The sequence below is a fragment of the Temnothorax nylanderi genome, unplaced genomic scaffold (assembly GCF_030848795.1).
Source record: "Temnothorax nylanderi isolate EJ_2023f unplaced genomic scaffold, tnyl_v1.0 TNYL_tig0002_pilon, whole genome shotgun sequence".
Taxonomy (NCBI): Eukaryota; Metazoa; Arthropoda; class Insecta; order Hymenoptera; family Formicidae; genus Temnothorax; species Temnothorax nylanderi.
In genome coordinates, this window is record NW_027249064.1 from 247164 (window position 1) to 265898 (window position 18735).

At 42.6% G+C, this 18735-nt stretch overlaps 1 protein-coding gene across 4 annotated transcripts in view; it reads right to left on the reverse strand.

Moving 5' to 3' along the window:
- LOC139768388 (serine/threonine-protein phosphatase 4 regulatory subunit 1) overlaps window positions 1-18735 on the reverse strand; it is a 125543-nt gene that overhangs the window by 7606 nt on the left and 99202 nt on the right. For all 4 annotated transcript variants that reach the window (XM_071698540.1, XM_071698532.1, XM_071698549.1 and 1 more), the window contains 2 exons: window positions 6083-6195; window positions 91-233 (listed from right to left, as the gene is read on the reverse strand). In XM_071698540.1, the coding sequence (XP_071554641.1) occupies window positions 91-233; window positions 6083-6195 (256 nt within the window). The remainder of the gene's footprint in view (window positions 1-90; window positions 234-6082; window positions 6196-18735) is intronic.

The following is an 18735-nucleotide window of genomic DNA, read 5'->3' on the forward strand; positions in this document are numbered from 1 at the left end:
ATTTACATCGCCGCTGGAATATTACGGTTTTTGCCCTTAGGAACGCGTTCAAAACACGATATAGGCATGCAGCGTGACGTGATCACTTGCCTGGTTGTCCAGGTCGCTCAGGTATTTCATCACGATACCGAGTAGGTGATTGCGGAGAACGTCGCCGAAGAGATGCGGCGCCTCGTGGCAGATAATCGCCACATTCGGAATTTGCTCCACCAGGTCCGACCGCACCAAAGAATCTGTGAACAGAAACTGTACATTAGTATGGTTTTCGAAAACACAGGAAGAGCGGTTTTAATTTTTAATTCGATTTCTAGCAATACAAGAAGTTTCGCGAGAAATCGGATTTAATTAACCGGATCGAACGCGAATAAACTCCGCTGTGATGTTCTCGTGATCTTTATTCGAATAACGTGTTTCGAAAATGGATAATATTAATTTTTTCTAAAACGAACGTTAGAAGAATGCCATAGATACATAATAAATATATTCGTCCTTTCGAATTAGTAAACTTTCGAGAAGGATCTGAGCGTTTTCGAATCTCGTCGACCAAATAAGAATTGAGCAACAAGAATTTATAACACGTGTTAATTTAAATTACTGGATTGAATCGATAGGTGCGAGCAAATTTAAGTTCTGAAAGTACCCCCGAACCTAAGATAAGATCAAAAATCTATTTTAGCAGCGACGAATTAAATTTTATAGAAATTCAACGGACACGGAGAGTTAGTTGTATATTGCTTAAACAAATTAAATTGTTTTTTTCCCCTCCGAATATTACCTAGGTGTCATGTTGATACCACGTGCTAGCGTTTCCCCGCGAATTCGAGAGTCACGTGCGACATCCACGCAGGAATCCCGGGAAGAAAAGCTTTCGAGTAAAGCTCTCGGACGATCTACACGCTACTGAGGGCACGCGGTAAATGTGGCGCGGGAAGCATAGCTTTGCGAAAAGCGATGGAGGGGAATGCTAGAAGCGGGGGTGCCACAGTCTGTGTGGGGCCTCACGATAGGACCGTGGGCCAAAAGACTCAGTGGAAGGGATGCGTGAAGAAATAAGGGAAGAAAGGAAGGGAGGAGCGAAAGAAAATGACGTACATGTACTCTTTCGTGAGGCCCGACATCCCTGATTCTTGAACGTCCTTCAAATTCGTTCTTCCCTCTCTGCCTTTTCCGTTTCCCTCTCACTTTTTACGGAAACCGCGGCTCCCTACACGTTTCTTTTCTTTTTCTGCCTGTCTTGCTCTCTTGAGGCTCTTTTGAAGGACTCGCAAACCGCTTTTTCATTTTCTACACACAGGCTAGATCGCCATTAATCATCGCCGAAAACCTATTTTCCTTTCTTGCCTTTTCTGTCCCGGTACGCGCCTGATTTTTGCCTGATTGGGCGTTCCGTCAAAAATACCCCGCTGTCAAAGATTCAGCATCACCACGTGCATTCCTCTACGAGATATGGGGGGAGGATATCTTTGTTGGCATTCTTGGGTCTTTTTGGAATTTTTACTTTTTTGGTAAAACGGTTATTGCATGAACCACGATTAATTAAATCGTAGAAATTACGGTAGAAGACCAATATTCTCATCGTAATTTAATAATAAATTTTGACGATAAAAATATTAGTAGATAAATTTTCTCACAATAACTGATTAGAATTATTTTTGTGTGGTTAAGAATAATCACACAAATCTCTATCTCTTATTGATAAGTAGTAATAATGTAAAAAGTATCAAAATACATGCACGTGTTTTACAGGCGGCCATCTTAAAAATGGTGTCATCGAGATTTCGGCCATATTCAACAGCCATATTCAATATTCGAAAAATATGAAATTACAGTATACGCATAACAAATAAAAAAACGAAGTCATGAACACAGATATGACTTAATATCCTTATTTAGTATAATTTGGCGAGGAGTTCATGTATTTATGTATCCAATCACAAAGAATTAATCGTGAATTTATTGTCAAATCTCACAAAAATACTATTTTTTTATTTATTACCGTTAACAATTTTTATCATTTACGTTGTATTTTATTAAAATAGTAACTTTGTGTGAGAAATTTATCGCTAATAATTGAATTAATTTCCTAAGAAATTAAGATATCGGTTTCCGTAACAATGGCGGGTTAGATCTCGAAAAGCAAAATAATATAATAAATATATAGATATTTTGTGACTAAAATAATTTCTTTGAGATTTTAGTTCATATTGTTTATAAGGTACGGAAAAGGAACGCACTTTTTATTTCGATAGCCGCATCTCCATTTTCACGAAAGATCGAGACCCTCTTCGCGCGCTCGAGACTGGATTTTACACCAGTTTCGAGCCCCCCTAGTTTTAAGCTACGAGGTCAATGATCCCCTCAAAAATCAGGGGAAGTTCGACTTCCCTTCGTCGCGCGAGCGGCGTATCCAAAAATACGTAAACGCCGAATAAAATGCACGCGTGTCGCGTGCCCCTGAACCGGTGCTGCTGATGCACGTACATCGCGGCCCCCCTTCCGCATGTCCCCCCCCCCCCTATACGGAAAAACACCGATGGTGGCACGTGTTCACGGGGCAAGATGTTTCGCGGTTCGCCTCTAAAAATAGCCGGTTAGGACACCATCACCTTTGGAGTACTGCACATCGGGATACACCCGTCGCATCATCCCTCGTGTACATCACCATTTCCGGATGGGCGACATGGACTGCGTTCATATTGCGTAGTGCCCCGACTGGTTTTCCAGCCAATAGATTAGATTTCAAGCTGATTTTTTTTCCAGACACTGCGGGAGACGATTATTTTTTTTTTTTACAAATTTGTTACAAGTATTTAATTTAGATATTTGTACGATCAAGCGTCAAAATTTTCTATCATAATGAAACTAAATTACGGTAATGAGCTGTTATGTTGTCAACTTTCCATTTTATAATTCAACAATTCCGTAGTACCGGATATCACGGTTCGTCATAAACATACTAAACATACAACTGTCGTTAATTTATATTTTGCATTAAGAGTATTTAATTTACAGAATTTGTAATTTATTATTTGATAACGATTTATGATAACATTTGACCACATGTTGTAAACATGCAAATGTCAGTTTCTATAAACGTGATTAATTTTTCATCTTACATTTATATTGCCAATTTGCGTTCTTCTACAGCGTCTTGCACAGTGAAATTCTTAAAATAGTTTTACTCTATTTCCTATAACGAGGATACGCTTTTTCATTTTGTCTTCACAAACTCGATAGAAAAAATTATCAGCGATTAATCTTAATACGTTAAATTTGTGATATTGTTATCCATGATAAATGTAAGATAAAAGAGCTAAGCTTAGAATAAATTCAACGCGAAATGCATAAGAATATTTAGCGTGTTTGAGGGGGTTCTTGAAAGAGGAAAAAGGCCTGAGTTGAATTGGATACGTTCTTGGGAAAAGAATACATCGGTTTGGTGCATTTTGTACATTTTTCTAGAGGCGACTTCAGGTAAAAGGAATGTTTTTTCAAAAGAACTGGACCGTAGGGTCGATGTTTATCAAGATATACATCGATGAAATATTTTAGAACTGACCATTCCGAGCCGTTTCTGCACCATGGCGGTGAAAACTGCATTTCCGTCTAAATTTTTCTACGTCTACGATTTTTCTTTTCCTTACTCATAATCCTCTCATCTCCCGAAAAAATCCGTCTGTCGAGAACGACATTTAACCAATTTTTAATTGTTCATTGGAAATTAATAAATTTTAATTTGTATCCTCATTGCGCATTTAACACCAAATATTCATGTAATCAGCTTTACTTGCCTAATTTAAAAGTACTTCATATCAATAAAAGGGGTAATTTGGTTACACTTGGTCAAATATAAACAACACAATCAACCAAAGAATATAATTAAAATATAGATCTTTAACATCATTCATTTATATTTGTATGTTTGAAAACATCTTCTTGACAAAATAGCAATTGTATAAACTGATATTTCACATTAAATATTTTTATCGAATATAACATTGGTTCCTCTAATCAAACAATAATGTAACATTTAAAGAACTTATAGATACATGCAGTTTGTTTTATTCGTTCAAAATTTTGTAAATTTCATTGACTTTCGTCAGTTAAGAAATTACTTCTCGTACAATTATCTTCTTTCAATTAATTTTCTATTTCTCTAAGTTAATGATCGTTCTTCTGGAACTGGCAATCAAAAATAAACATACAAGAACGAATTATCATGCGATTCGATCGTGTAACGAAATAATGCGTCCACCGGATCGATGGACCGCCACGCGTCTCGGATATCAAGAGGTGCCGGAAGGATGCATCGTCTGTGAATCCTGGTACCAGCATGCGCGCCGGCTTTTACGCAAGATTTCTTCGTAGCCAAAGATGGCGATGTTTAAATTAAGAAACGGAGTGGGTTTACGCTTGAGACCGGGGGCTGTGCCTTCTCGTATAAATATCGCGGCGGCTTAATGCCATATCCTCGAATCCACGAGGCTTCCGGGCACCACGGCGCGTGCCATACCGGAAGCGAGGGCACGTCGTCGTCGTCTCTCGTCGTTGCCCCTAACGATAACGCTTTCGCCGCACCATCTTGTCCTTCTCCTTCGACCCCAACGAAAACGACCCGTGCCCTGTCTTCTCCCCAAGAAACAGCCCCGATACAGCCGGTTGCTGATATTTATACGTTTCCTGTGGCAACACGTTACTCAAAGGGCCCCCCCTCTCTTTCCCATACAAGGAGACGTGCCCAATTTTGTAGCGAAACACAAGACATTACTTCGGTAATGGAAGAATTATGCGCGACAAGCTTTGATGACCGTGGTTGAGTATACTGCATTTTTTTTTTAGATTTTTGCTTAGAAATTTACTGACTCTGGTGATATGTTTCCATCTTTTGATACGTTCGATTTTTCATGATATGCACGTGATGTTACACTGTACAAACGTGAAAATTCAGCAGAACGGACCTTAAGATATTCGACTATTTTTACACATTTTATTAAATTTCGGTAAGGAGTTGTTGATATTGCTAATATTAGCAATATCAACCGCAAGTTTTCCGTATCAGCACGGAATTATTTAAACTTTAAACGAAGCCCGAAAGAAAATTTAATTTCTAGCAAATTGATCGGCATTATTTTGATAAAAAAAAGAAGAGTTACGTATGGTAGGCTTTAAAACGTGTAATCGATGCTGTGCTCGCAGTTTTTGTGAAGTATAGATCACGAGCTTAGAATAAAAATACACGTTGTATAATTTTGGTAAGTACGACAGAACCTCTAACGGCTTCAACCGCACGAGAGACAAATTTCAGAAACTTTTTGCACATCCCCGATAGCATCATGAATATCGTGGAAATCAATAATATTCCGCAAACTATCGAATAAATATATTGTTCTTTCGTTTGCAATCGACATATTACGCAGCTTAAAATTATTGTCTATAAAATATAGTCTACGACCATATCATTCTTTGTTTTAGTAAATAAATTGCGTCAATTATATAAGCAAGTTTAAACATGACAGACAAACGAAGATACAAAATAAAAAGCAAAAGCTATGCAATAAAATAATTTAGAAAACACGATTACAAAGCAAAATTTTCAGCAACCAGTCACATCTTCGACATGCGTGAGTGGTGTGAAGGTTTTGGCTCAGAAATGAACATTTTCAATCCTTCCACATCCAACGTCTGCAAAGGTGCAAAAAAAAAATGCGCGGCAATGAATTTTTTACAATTTATCATTGCTCTCGATACAGCGTATAAAACATTAAAAAGCAATACTGACATTGTAAAATAAAGCAGTAAAAATATAGACACGTAGAGTTTAATATAAAAAAATCACTCTTTTGAGTGTGTAAAACTTTTCAGAAGATACACAAGAAAGCCACACAAATAAGCGTATAAGAAAGCTGTTAGCCGAAACGTCTTTTAACTGTTTTTGCAGACTGTTAGCTCCGCAAAAGCTACAATTACATATTTTAAATTGCTGCAACGCCTGAGCAATTGTGCAAGCAATTTAAAAAACAAAAAAGGTGCATTTCAAAATCAGTGTTTAGTTCAATAATGATATTCATACGATGCGACTTACCATTGTCGTCGATAACAAGCTGCACATGTTGCATGACCTCCTCGACAACCAGCGTTATTTTGTTATTGACCGCTGCGCGAAACATCTCCATCAATATACGCCCAACCATTTGCCTGCAACAGGAAATAAAAACGGTGACGTTAGATCACGGTCAGGTATTCCGCATAACATTATTGATCGATTTGCATCTTTTAAGATAAAAGTTATCCTGAATTGGCTCGCGCAATGAGATGCGTTCAATTTAAAAAATAGTGTCTAAAAAAACGTGATACGCGTTAAAACGTGTTGCGTTACCCCCGCTAACACCACGTTTTGCAACGTTAGCTTATCGATTTATCTCTCTATTGGAATTGCATTTTTTTGCGAAACTAATTTAATTATGTTAATACAAGCAATCGCTGCAAAGTGTAGCAAAATAACTTTGCGTTGCTGTTTTCAACAGCAACTGGATAGAATAGCTAACGGAATTTTCCGATGTAAGTCAACACACGATGTGTTTGACATTCGTATATTCGCTTTCTAAGATATGTTTGCGTTCCACTCATACATCATCTCACTTCCTTACGTGATCGTTTTTTCTCTCTAATATTGCTCGACGTAGTCAACTGATCATAGGTTCTCGTTTCTTAATAATAACTATGTATATATCTATCGTTTCTTAATAATAATCACGTATCTATCGTTTCATTCGCTCTTACACATGTCTCTGATAATTTTTATTTACGTTATAATACACGTGATTAGTAAACTGTCTCTAGATCAGTTGATTAGTTTAAGTAAATTAATTTAGACTATACTAAAAAATAATACAAAAGAGCTTCTTTATATTAATTTTATGTACTTTTTCATAATTTTACGTGCTTATGTAATAATAATTAACTAATAAATTAAACAAAGAAAAATAATTATATTCTATTTTATTATATATTATGTACAAGTTGGAGATGCAATTTAGGAGCAATTCGTCTCCATTATAATGATTGGGTAAAGGAATGTGCCTAACGTTAAATTGCTATAAGAAAAATGCAAGAATGAACTTCGTGTACTTCATATTTCCTTTTGTACTTCTGTTACACCTGTCTTTTGATGCTCATAAAAATTTCGATGAGCTCGGTTCGATAATTAAACGCATAAATATAAGCATGATTTAATCAGCATCTGTTCAAACTTCGAGCCCGAAAGAAGAAGACAGAGGAAGATACCGCGAAGATACCGAAGCAAGGTACTGAGAAGCAACATGTGTCCATCTTAACGACCGTACACATGATATACCTAACGTCGAAGTGCTAAAAGGAAAATATAATAAGGGCAAACGCCGCAAATTCCAAGACGGTCGATTATCTTCATCAATTATTCATACTCGTTGTCCACGCATTTCGGCCCCGTGAAATTCCAACGAACTCGAATAAGTTCGATAATTAAATACATAAACCGAGTTAGGCTTCAACACGGCCATCTCCCGAAGCTGGCGAGAGCCATAAAAGAAGAAGACGAAGAAGGAGAAGAAGAAAACAGCGAGTATCGAGGCAAACAAGCATCAGGACAAGTACGACAAGGAAAACGAGACGGGACGAGACGACGGTTTTGCGGGCAGCGCACTATCATCGCAGGCCATGAAGACGGCGGCCGCCCTCCTCGACGAGTGGAATCGAAGACGAAGAGCAGGAAGTGGAAGACGAAGTATCGTCGCCGTGTAGTTCGATCACGTCGCTACCCTTTCCCACCCGTACCTCCTGCGTGCCCTTTCCCGGCGTGACTTCGCTCCCACCACGACGCCCGGGGGACCCTCCCCTCTCGCAAAGGAGACGCGAGAATGCGCGCGAGTGGGATCGAGCGTTGGTGCCGCGGACGAGGTAGGGAGGGCGGCGGCGGAGCGTCGGCGGTAGTGGAGGCGACACCAACGGAACACCGCCGGCGGTGCCCCACCAGGAATGTAGCGGCGCGTCGCCGAGTGGGGCAGAAACGTTCTCCAAAGTAGTTGGAGAACGCGCGGCTAAACGGTACCGCCCGTGAACGCCTACCGTACTGGCGCAAACATGGCCGCCGACCACGGCGGCGGCAGCGGCAACGACGACGACGTCGACGAAGGCGAGGGAGAACGAAGACGGTCTTCCCTGTGGAATTTTCGGGAGTAGGCGCCCGTGCGCGCGCGCGCTTTACGAGTCTCCGCGCGGAAATCCCTCTCCTCGGTACAGGACGTGTGTGTGCCCTGCTCCCAGGCGCCCTCTACCCACCTGTATCCCGTAGGACGACGACTTAAGTTCGTTTCGCGCGGACCCAGACAACCACCCCCTGGCCCAAAATTGAAGTACGGGCGCCGACACTTCCCTACGGCCTACCACGCGCATGATCGCGGTAGTTCGCGAAGATCGATAAAGAACACGGCGTTTTCTTCCTCCCCGTTGCTCTCACGCGTGCGAGTAACGTTGTAGTTGTGTATGTATAAGGTATATATATGCATATGTACATACATACATATATGTATAAAATGTGTGTATAAGGGAGAGGATATATTTCAAGTACTGTCATAGTTGACGTGGACTCTTTCTGTAGTATCCTAATATCGATAAGTTGTACGGGATTCCGAGGAAAAAAAAACTTCGATGCATTGAGACTCGAAGATTGTAAAACCGTTAATAAAAAAAATTATCTTTTTACTCTATCTTACTAGTTAGCTTTTTGATTAACGAGCAAGTGATAAAACTATGCCAGAACGGTGTTTTGCAACGTTAAAAAAATTATTCTCCATAATTTGGGGCGCATTAATCTTTACACCTGCAATGGACGAAGAAAATAAAGATTATTGTATCGAGATTAAAATACGATAAAAGAATTTCTCTCTGATCTAATTTCATTGTCGCCCTTAGTAATAAATGGAATAAAAGTGAAAGTAAATGCCAATTTTTCAATAATAAAGTTCCGTATGTAGAATCGCAATTTTGTAGTTAATGTCGTGTAAGTGTCTACATTGGTCGATTTCTTGATTAAAAAAAGATCTGCAATTAATTTTATGCTGACATTAAAAATACTTTTGACTAATTGAATAATCTAAAATAATCTTTGTCTTACTCTTAATTGTGACTTCGTTCGACTTGAAAAAATAACTTGTGGAGAAATCGATTTTCTTCCAACAAGAAAAATGCAATATCCGACAAAAGAAAGCAACTATTAATTTTTTTCGTTTAAAGATTGCTTTTCAAACAAGTTAAAAATAAAGAGAAAAATATATCTCTACAAATATCTCTTCGTAAATCAAGAAATTCCTGCTAGGGTTTCACAAAAGGCCATTTATGGTCACTTTTAAAACTTGTAGTCGAACACCGATTTCCGCACATGGAACATGTTGTGACCTGATACTCTTTTACCGCTCTGTGAATTTATTAGTTCCTTTTAACATCCCATTTTCCGATAATCCTTTTCTCTCCGTCACCGTTTCGAACTCAGGTACTTTGGCGCTCTATTGTCTTATCCAGAGTTAAATGCACTAATGGAGGACTATAAAGCAAATTAATGGAGGATGCAAGTGCAAAAGGGCTCTCAACTTAGGAGTATCTCAACAAGGATACTCTGGTCATGCTAATAAAACTAATGAACGTCGTGTTGCGCATAGGAAGAGAAACGCAACTTCTTACCGTACGGAATCGAACGAAGTAAACCTGAAGAGAAGTAAAAGAATTCTCGGATAGTTCGAACTTCACGATGTGAAATACCATCGGTTACGGCCGTCTTCTATAGAAAAATATTTTCTATAGAAATTAAAGTAAAACCAGCAAGGGATGGTATTGTATTCCTGAGGAAAAGGAAATCCATAAATAGGGAAAAAGAAGCACATCTCTCGTTTGAGCGACGATTCTGACGCTCAAGAGTATCTTCCTCACGATCGAAGAAAAGGAAGGGTTGACACGTTATTGGCTATGCATTAAGTGTCGCGGAAGAGAGCGAATGAGTGACAGGATAAAAAAAAGAGGGAGGTGCGCTTTTTCTTATTTAAGGTGAATGATATTTCGGTGGTTGATGATCGTCTCCCGAGCTTTCATCCATTCGAGCTCTTCTTAGTCTCATCATCGACGTCTGTCCTAGTATACTCTCTTGAAAACATTCCGCGGGTTCAAGACATAACCCGATAAGATCTTCAGTTTCCGACTAGTATAGGAAGCTGAGCAGGTGCGCACGCGACACGTGGAAGAATTTTTCTGGCCGCCGAGAAGAAAAGAACGGTGACCACACAATAATTAATAATTACTTAATCGAGAGAGGATTTTTCTAACTAGCGACTGTTTCTTGATAGACATTATTTTCATATACCTATAATAATCGGAAATGCCACAAACAACAAGCATGATACATTAGTTATCTTTAACAATACAAAAGAGAATTCTACTTCTGTAAAATTCTTATCAAAAAAATTTGATTTTATTAAGAATGAAATACATTAGAATTAAAATATAAAATTATTGCTAAAAGTATTTCTTAGAAAGATTTTTGAAATTACAATGTGATTACATTTCAAAATTATTTCAACGAGCTTCAATCATGCTCCTGTTTATATTGTTATGTAATTTTCTTCACAAAGTGGATAAGAAGCAATTTTTTACTGCATCCATCATCCTACACCTACACAGTCAATCTTTCTATTTTATAATAAAAAATTTTAATAATATAAATTTTTAACAATCTTTTTTTAGTCTAGTTTATATCTAATATCTATCTCGATATGAGCACACAAGGAAATTGTGATAAAGAAGGAGGGGGAAAGGGGAGTGAAAAGCATAGCAGAAGAGAGGAGAGGAAAAGAAAGGAGAGAAGAAGAAAGGAGAGTAGAGGAGAAGAAAGAAGAGGAGGAGAAGGGAGGAAAGTAGAGAGAGCGAGAGAGAGAGAGAGAGAGAGAGAGAGAGAGAGAGAGAGAGAGAGAGAGAGAGAGAGAGAGAGAGAGAGAGAGAGAGAGAGAGAGAGAGAGAACATTAAAATTCGTTGACTTTTGCTCCAATCTTTCCGCGCGAGATTTCGATACCGGAACTGAAGATCGAATGGTATGTCTTGAATATATCGAACGAAATACAATATACGCGGCGAAACTATGCGGCGGTCTTGTCCGATGGGCATCAGGTCGATCCGGACATGCGATTCGCGGGCGACCAGTTTTGCGGAGCCGTTCAACAGCGCGGGCTTTCCGTCTCTTCCTTTCACCCGCACGGAGACCTTAAGGGAAAAGAGAAGGAAGAAGATGAAGAAGAAGAAGAGGAGAAAACAAGAAGAGAAGGAGAGGGAAGGAGAGTGGGAAAGAGAGAGACGTCGAGTCTGGTAGCGGAGTCTCCGTGCTACGAAGAGGCTATAGAGAGAAGGAATGTTGTTGTTGTGCCGGGAAGCGGCGTTTGCACCGACGGAGGGGAGCAGTGGGGTGAGGTGCGGTGGTATGACCGGCGGCGTAGAAGAACCCGACGCGAGGAGAGAGAGAGAGAGAGAAAGAAAGAAGGCCCGAACGAGGGAGGTAAAGGAAGAAAGAGATAGAACGACAAGGGGCAAGGAAAGAGGGCTGGTGGAACGGGATCGAAAGAAGGGGAAGACGAAGAGGGTGGCGGCGCGCTGGCCGAAGCACTGGAGGGGAGGCGAAGTCAATGCACCGCGGGGGAATGCAACGCGCGCCAATACGGGGCCCTACGTCAAAGAGTACATTCTACCGCACTTTACAACGCACCGTTCTTCTCTCTCTCTTTCTCTCGTGGCTACTATTCACGCACATGCGTCAATGTTGTTTCGGTCCGGCATCGAAACCGTCTCGATGCGCGAAGTTATTGTACGGGATGCGGATCGCGCACATTATTGATATGCACTTTCAAATTCGAAAGTGCGACTTTTCATAAGAAAACCTGTTGATCCATATGATGACATCTACGTATATATATATATGTGATAATTACGACAAAATCAGCCAATTTGACAGTATCAGTTGCGTAATTAAGTCTTTTACGTTTGCCGGTCTCACGCGTCTGCTTTTGTATACTCTATCTTAGTCGCTTTCATTACGATCTCCACGCGCACGTATCGTATCCCGTGGCGTGCACCTGTCCGAGTATAAATTACAAATCTATTTATAACCGAATTTCGAGTTGTTCAATTTATTAGTTGTATTTATTGTAATTTAATTGAGCAATATATTTTTGTGTCACGATATATGATGTTGTTGGCGATGTTTTAAATTTAATAAACATATAATATGTAAAATAACAAAAAGTACTTAAATAATAATTATCTCCTCTCTCTCTCTCTCTCTCTCTCTCTCTCTCTCTCTCTCGCTCCATTTTTTAAAATTATCGGTATCAAGCCATAAACCGTAGTAAAACTGTGTGTTCTAACGCTTGCCGCAAAGTCTATCAATTTTGTAACATCGAGACTTAAACAAGATTGTTTTCTGCATATGGAGAAGCGTCTTCGTTATCGAGATAAGATTTTAAGCTTATCGTCCAATAGATTCCTTCTTTTTTTTCCGGGTCATTACTACTACTGTCATTTGTCATTGATAGTATTGCGATAATAAAATTATCGCGATAAAGCTTTAGATATCTCAGCGTGCTACACGTTGTGACATAGCGCCTTTATTATAACCATTTATTGGAAGATTTATCAAATCTTCTGCTCAATAATAGTAACAGAATTTCGAATTTTACTTATAACTCTGAAATAACAAGCAATGCCTCGAAAACGTGTGCGTCTCCGCACAACGAGGGATCGCGCGATACAACAACACAGCGCCGGCAAACGGCGTGTGGTCCTCTTCCTCCTTCTCCTCCACCTCCCCCTCGTACGGTCCGGTCACTCGGACGTTCGCACTGGCCTCCTTCTCTTGCGCCGCGCATTCGCTCTCTTTTGTGACGCTCATACTTCTTTCGCACGCGAAGAAATACACGAAGAGAGAGAGAAAAAGAGAAGAGAGAGGGGAGGGGAGAGAGAGAGAGAGAGAGAGAGAGACCATGCGAGCGAGCGAACGCTACGCGCGTTGTACGCGGTGCGTTCGTGTGTTCATACGCGATCGTATAAAGGGTACAAGGTTCCGCGTGCATACATATACGTATGTACACGGGTACGTGTTAGAGAACGCTGCTGCTGCTCCTACTGCTGTCGCTGCCGCTCAGCCGCCGTCGTCGGCGTAGTTGTCAGAGTGGGAGGGAGTCAGCGTGAGTAGCGTGTGTACGCGCGGCCGACGGGCGCATGCGCACAGCGGCCGGCGAAAGGCGCACTGAATGAAATCCCCCACCACCTCCGCCAGAGACGTCGCCGCCACAAAACGCACACACGTAAACGCGCGTATCGGACAGGCGGCCGAGTGCGTCGCGCCGCGTCGCGTCACTGTTACACGATGCGGCGCGGGAATACGCCCGGCTCTCGTACACCATGTGTACACCGGGAAAACTCGAAAATCCGTAAAAAAATTAAATGACGCCGAGCGCGGACATTACAATCAATTGCATATTTATGACCTGAGAAAGTTCGTCCGAATCTTTGCTGTCGACACCAATCAAACTTGATTTTAAAATGCAGTTAAATATCGAAGCAAGATAAAAAATAAAAAAGCTGAAAGTAAAAAGGTATTCATAAGAATAATGTTCAGAGATAAACATGTACATTGCGAAGGTAAATTTTCCATTCACAATACGGTATAGTACCGGATGCTCGAGATCGTCGTTCTCGTTATAGTCGCCGTCGCCGTCGTCGTCATTGTCGACCTCGATCCGTGTTACGAAAGCAAATCAGAAATATGTTTGGCGAAAGATTGGGCGTAGAAGGATGATAACTGAAATCGTTATCGCATACGAGTTTCGTCAGTTTCGAGAGACAATACCATTCATTAAAAATTACTTGGCGCAAACATAAATAAGCAGATCTCAAGACCGCCAAAATTTATATAAATATGTGTGTAATGTGAAATGTAATATAATATACCAGTAAACATATAATAAAAAAAATTGCACGTTTATATAACAATAATAATTTGGTAGTGACGTATATGTCAAAGCAACTGGCCATTAATAAGTCGCCGAAATTACAAGTAGCGGAATTAAGATAGGGTTTTCGTGAAAAATTGTTCGCTACATCGGCACCGCGTACAACCGTAAAGAGGGATCTAAGATTCGGCGCGACCGCTAACGTTTAGGCGCGCGCGACAGCGGCGACATATGCCGGGCCTGTGCGTGCAGCTGCTATATCGTCCATGGGGTTTGGGTCGGTGGGTGACACGTTTCGTGCGTCGTGCACGGCTGGTACACACACGCGGGATTCAGCGTAGGTATTGATTTGTGGAACGCACCCCCTCCGGCACTCTTACCCCGCCACGCCGCGCTCGCTGTCTCTCTCTCTCTCTCTCTCTTTTCTCCCCGCCCTTCTCTCTTTTCGCACACGGAGTGCGTTTCACGCGTGCACACACACACGCACACACAAGCGCAATGCGTACGTGTGTGCGTGCGTTCTTCTCTGTTCCTCCTAGTTACAGACGCGGTTCGGAGACCGCTCCCCTCCGTGCGCATCCCGTCGGCCATACGCGGGGTGACTGCATCCTTTGGGTGGGTCAGGGCCAAAGAGACAGACGAGAATAGAGCGGGGATGCGCGAGACGAGGTCGAGAGAAGGGACGGGAGGGCAGGAGAGAGGAGTTTGTCAAATCTCTACCGAGGTCTCTGCACCCTGTGATTTCGCATCAGCTGGCTGCGCCGTATTCTTATTACGGTCCGTATTCGCCGAACTTTAAGACTCGTTCAAATATTTTCCGCTTATCGATCACGATCTCGACGCGCTGATCAATAACAAACTTATCGCGTCCACCTTTGAATCGAAGATCGGAGGTGATATAGTTTCTGATGGTACGGAATCAGAGAACAAAGAGACCGTTACGTTGCGATCTACTATCAAGAATCTAATTCAGTTATCGCAGTAGTTTCTCTGTTACGAAATAGACACCTGTGTATTATTCCGTGCAATTAACGTGTACCTCGAAGTCAAAATTGAGCAGTTATGTATTCATAAAATTAAATATTTCTATTCAATCTGTTTGATATAAAGAGGTCTTAGAGTGGCACTCTAAGATTCTTGCAAAACTTGAAAACAAGTCTATTAAAGTCTGTAAAATTTGCTAGACTTTCCTGATACGTACTGGGAACCGTTCAGAGAGATATGTAAAAAGGTCATTGTTTGATCCGTTTTAAGATCTCTTTTAAGATAACACCCTCGGAACAGGTCACGATCGATAATACTAGCCGCTGTTAATCCCGTCAACGGCGCCGATCGACAACCGATACCGCCGGGGCCGCGTTCCCATGAGCGAGGGTCATCCCGGGACCGGGGCGTAAAAGGAAGCGCGATCGAAGGACACGGCGAAGAAGGCCAACGGGGAAGGCTCACCTCGAGGAGGGAAGAGAGAAAGAGAAAGCGCGGCGGGAGGGCGCGAGAACGCGTCGCCGATGGACGACCCGGTATGTATCCCCCGACAACGACGACGACGACACAACGTGCCTCTTCTGCGTACCGGTCCACACGCGTTGCGTGCGTGTTCGGTCGAAGAGGCGCGCCACCACACCGGCGCGCGGTGGTAGAGAAGCGGGCCCGTACCCGGGAGTGGCAACGACGACGACGACGACGACGACGACGGTGGCGGCGGCGGCAGAACGATGTAAAGGATGCGAGAGAGTGGCCCGCGGAGGCGGAGTAGCCGACCGGAGAAAAAAGAAACGAAGGACCGTGAGGGAGAGACAAGGAGAGAGACAGGGAGGAGGAACAGGGAGAGGCAAACGGCCGAAGTAAACAAGTGGAAGCGGTGGAACGGGGACGGGTATCGGTCAGCGCGGTGCATTTGGTGCATTCCTGCAGTCTGCGCCGTGCCGCGGGGCCCCGAGCGAGCGGGAGAAGAAGAGAGATAGCGACGGACGCGGACGGACGAACGAACGGACAGACGGGACGCGGCGGGAGGGGGGAGGGGGTGGCCGGCATCCGAGAGGGCAGGAAGACGAAGGGAGCGAGAGCGAGAGAGGAGAGAACTCCGCAACGCGGCACGCCACTTTGGACCGACGGACGTAAACCGCATTCCCGGCCGTGACCTTCGCTAGGACATCGCCACTGCCCCCACCCCCGATACCTTCTCCCTCCCCGTCCACCCCCCCCCGCCCCGCCCCGCCGTCATCCCCGTTCCGCGTCGTTCGTAGCCCTCCGTTTCTCTCTCGCCCTTCCAGCCGCGCGCGCTTCGAATGTTCTTGCCTTCTCTCTTGCGCGACTACGAACGCTCTGTGATCCGCGCAGCATCGTAGAAGCCGCATCTTCGGCCGCTTTGCGTCTTCCAGCCCTCTCTCTCTCTCTTCTTGCATCCCTTCGTTCATATTCGCGTTGCACTCATGGGCGCGCAAAATCGCAAAACGATTGATGAAATCCATATTTCTGTCTCTTATATAATCTCCCCATCCCTTAAGAAAAATTTCTCTTTCGGTCGAAATTTTCGCAAATTTCTTTGACATGGAATAATAATGCAACGCCGAAATAGTGGGATGGATCAGGATAATAGAAAAATTATAAATATAATCCATACGAATTATAAATATAAATATAAATTATAAAAATAAATATCTTATCATTAAGTTGACTAACTCACACAGTTCGTGAGTGTAAAATTGATACGGCAAATACAAGTAAACAAGTAATTTCCTATTAGTTTATCTACTGATTTCGCGTAAATTCCAACGGATGACGTGCGTGAGAATTATCGAGCCCAAGTAATCGCTGCCTTCGAGAATTTCGTATTTATCACAGCTCGTTAGCTTCTAATCTCCTCGATTGGGCCCGCTACGGGCGCTATCGCGGCCATCAATTGACGTACTTTCGACGGCGGAATCTAATAACTCGAACTCGAGAGCAAGCGAGAACAAGCGAGAGCATGATTCAACGTGATGATTCAGGGAGCAGGGCAATTTTCGGGGAATGCACGACAAGTCACGCGTCCACGAGCAAAGACTGCTGATGCGATTGATATCGACTTCGAAGCACGACTTCGAGACGACAGTTTCGATTTTCTACCGAGAGCCAAGGTCAAAAAAACGGCACGAGAAGAAAAGAGCACGTATTGTATCGAGGGAAAACGAGAGAAGTAGAAGGGCAACAAGGGCTAAGGGCCAACCGGGGTATAGCTCTAAAGAATTTCAAAGTCTGCTTTCGCCTCGCTCTTTCTCTAATTTACGAGCAGTCGCCCTGAATTTGTGCAAATATTTGTCGAACGTCCGACTAACGGGCGTATATACGAAGGGGAAAAATGGAGGAAACGGTAAAGAGGCGGGCGAAATGTGAAACGAAAGGGGGAGAGAGCGGGCAGAAGAAAAAAAAACACTGAAAGTAGAAAAGTCATTCATGGTTTTTTAACGAAATTTTCCTCATTTTCCCGCGAGAACTGCAAACATGCCTGACGCATATTTCCCGGCACTGCACCCCGCCCTAAATTGCGTCCCCGTTCTAGTTTCAAAGAGACTCCTCTCTTTGAGGAAAGCCGGCATCTAGCCGGAAGCGACTACTCTGAGGTATTCGTCCGCGAGGGCCCAGAAACGGAGAAGGCAAGAGAGAGAGAAAGAGAGAAAGCATGCCGAGTACCTGGAAGTCGTGTTAACACGCGCTGCTGGACGCTACAAGCCGTTCCAATTAGCATCTTCCTTTTCTTCTCATCGACTTCTCTCTCTCTCTCTCTCTCTCTCTCTCTCTCTCTCTCTCTCTCTCTCTCTCTCTCTCTCTCTCTCTCTCTCGCTCTTTACTTCTTTTCTCTCGATGGTATTCTTTTCGACCGAACACAACGCGGCACATCGTTCCGCCGAGAAGCGAGCACCTGTTGAACAGTCTCTCGCGCGCGGAACGACCATCGCAGAAAAGTATTGATTCGCGACGTCGAAAGAAAGACGATCGGAATTTTCGGAGGACTTTGATGAGCGTTTCTCTCCTCAGAAACAGAAGTATGCCAAGTAAACGAGAATAAAACACGTCAAAATTTTCATCGAAATTCTAATAATCTCAATAAATTTTTGATGCTACGAACATCCATGAATGCAAATTGTCATTTTCCCAAATAATGTCTATACGCAATAAAATGAGCGCAATACGTAAGCGATATGTCATCAGCTGTAAGTGCCATTCTTGTCGTCGTTTATCTCAGCAACAAGTTCAAAGAGTCAAATGTGTAGGCATTAGTGATTCATGGGCTCCAATGACACCAAATGCACTTCGTAAATTATTAGGCGAGAACGATATAACAATATAATTATAAGTATAAACAGTAAGAACTCGACATCTTCTCTTTGCTTCTTTTAACTGCAATTTTAATTGCAAGAATAAAACTTATATATACAGAGTGTTCTAATTTTCATAGCGTAAAAGAGAAGTTATAACATCAATCGAATTGGAAATTGATCACTGCCGTTCGAGTGCTGATCCCGTACTCACGGCGATTAAAAAAAATAAAGAAAAGAAAAAGGAAGTATAAGCTCATGTCAACGACGATTACTATCATCCCACGCGTACGCTCCTGGACGGCATCTTAATAATTCGGGAGACGCTCGCGGGAGAGATATGAATGGGAGAAGTAGGAATGGCGTGGCGTTGTTTACCGTCTAGCAGGAACGAAGAAGTATCCGCGTGCACGCC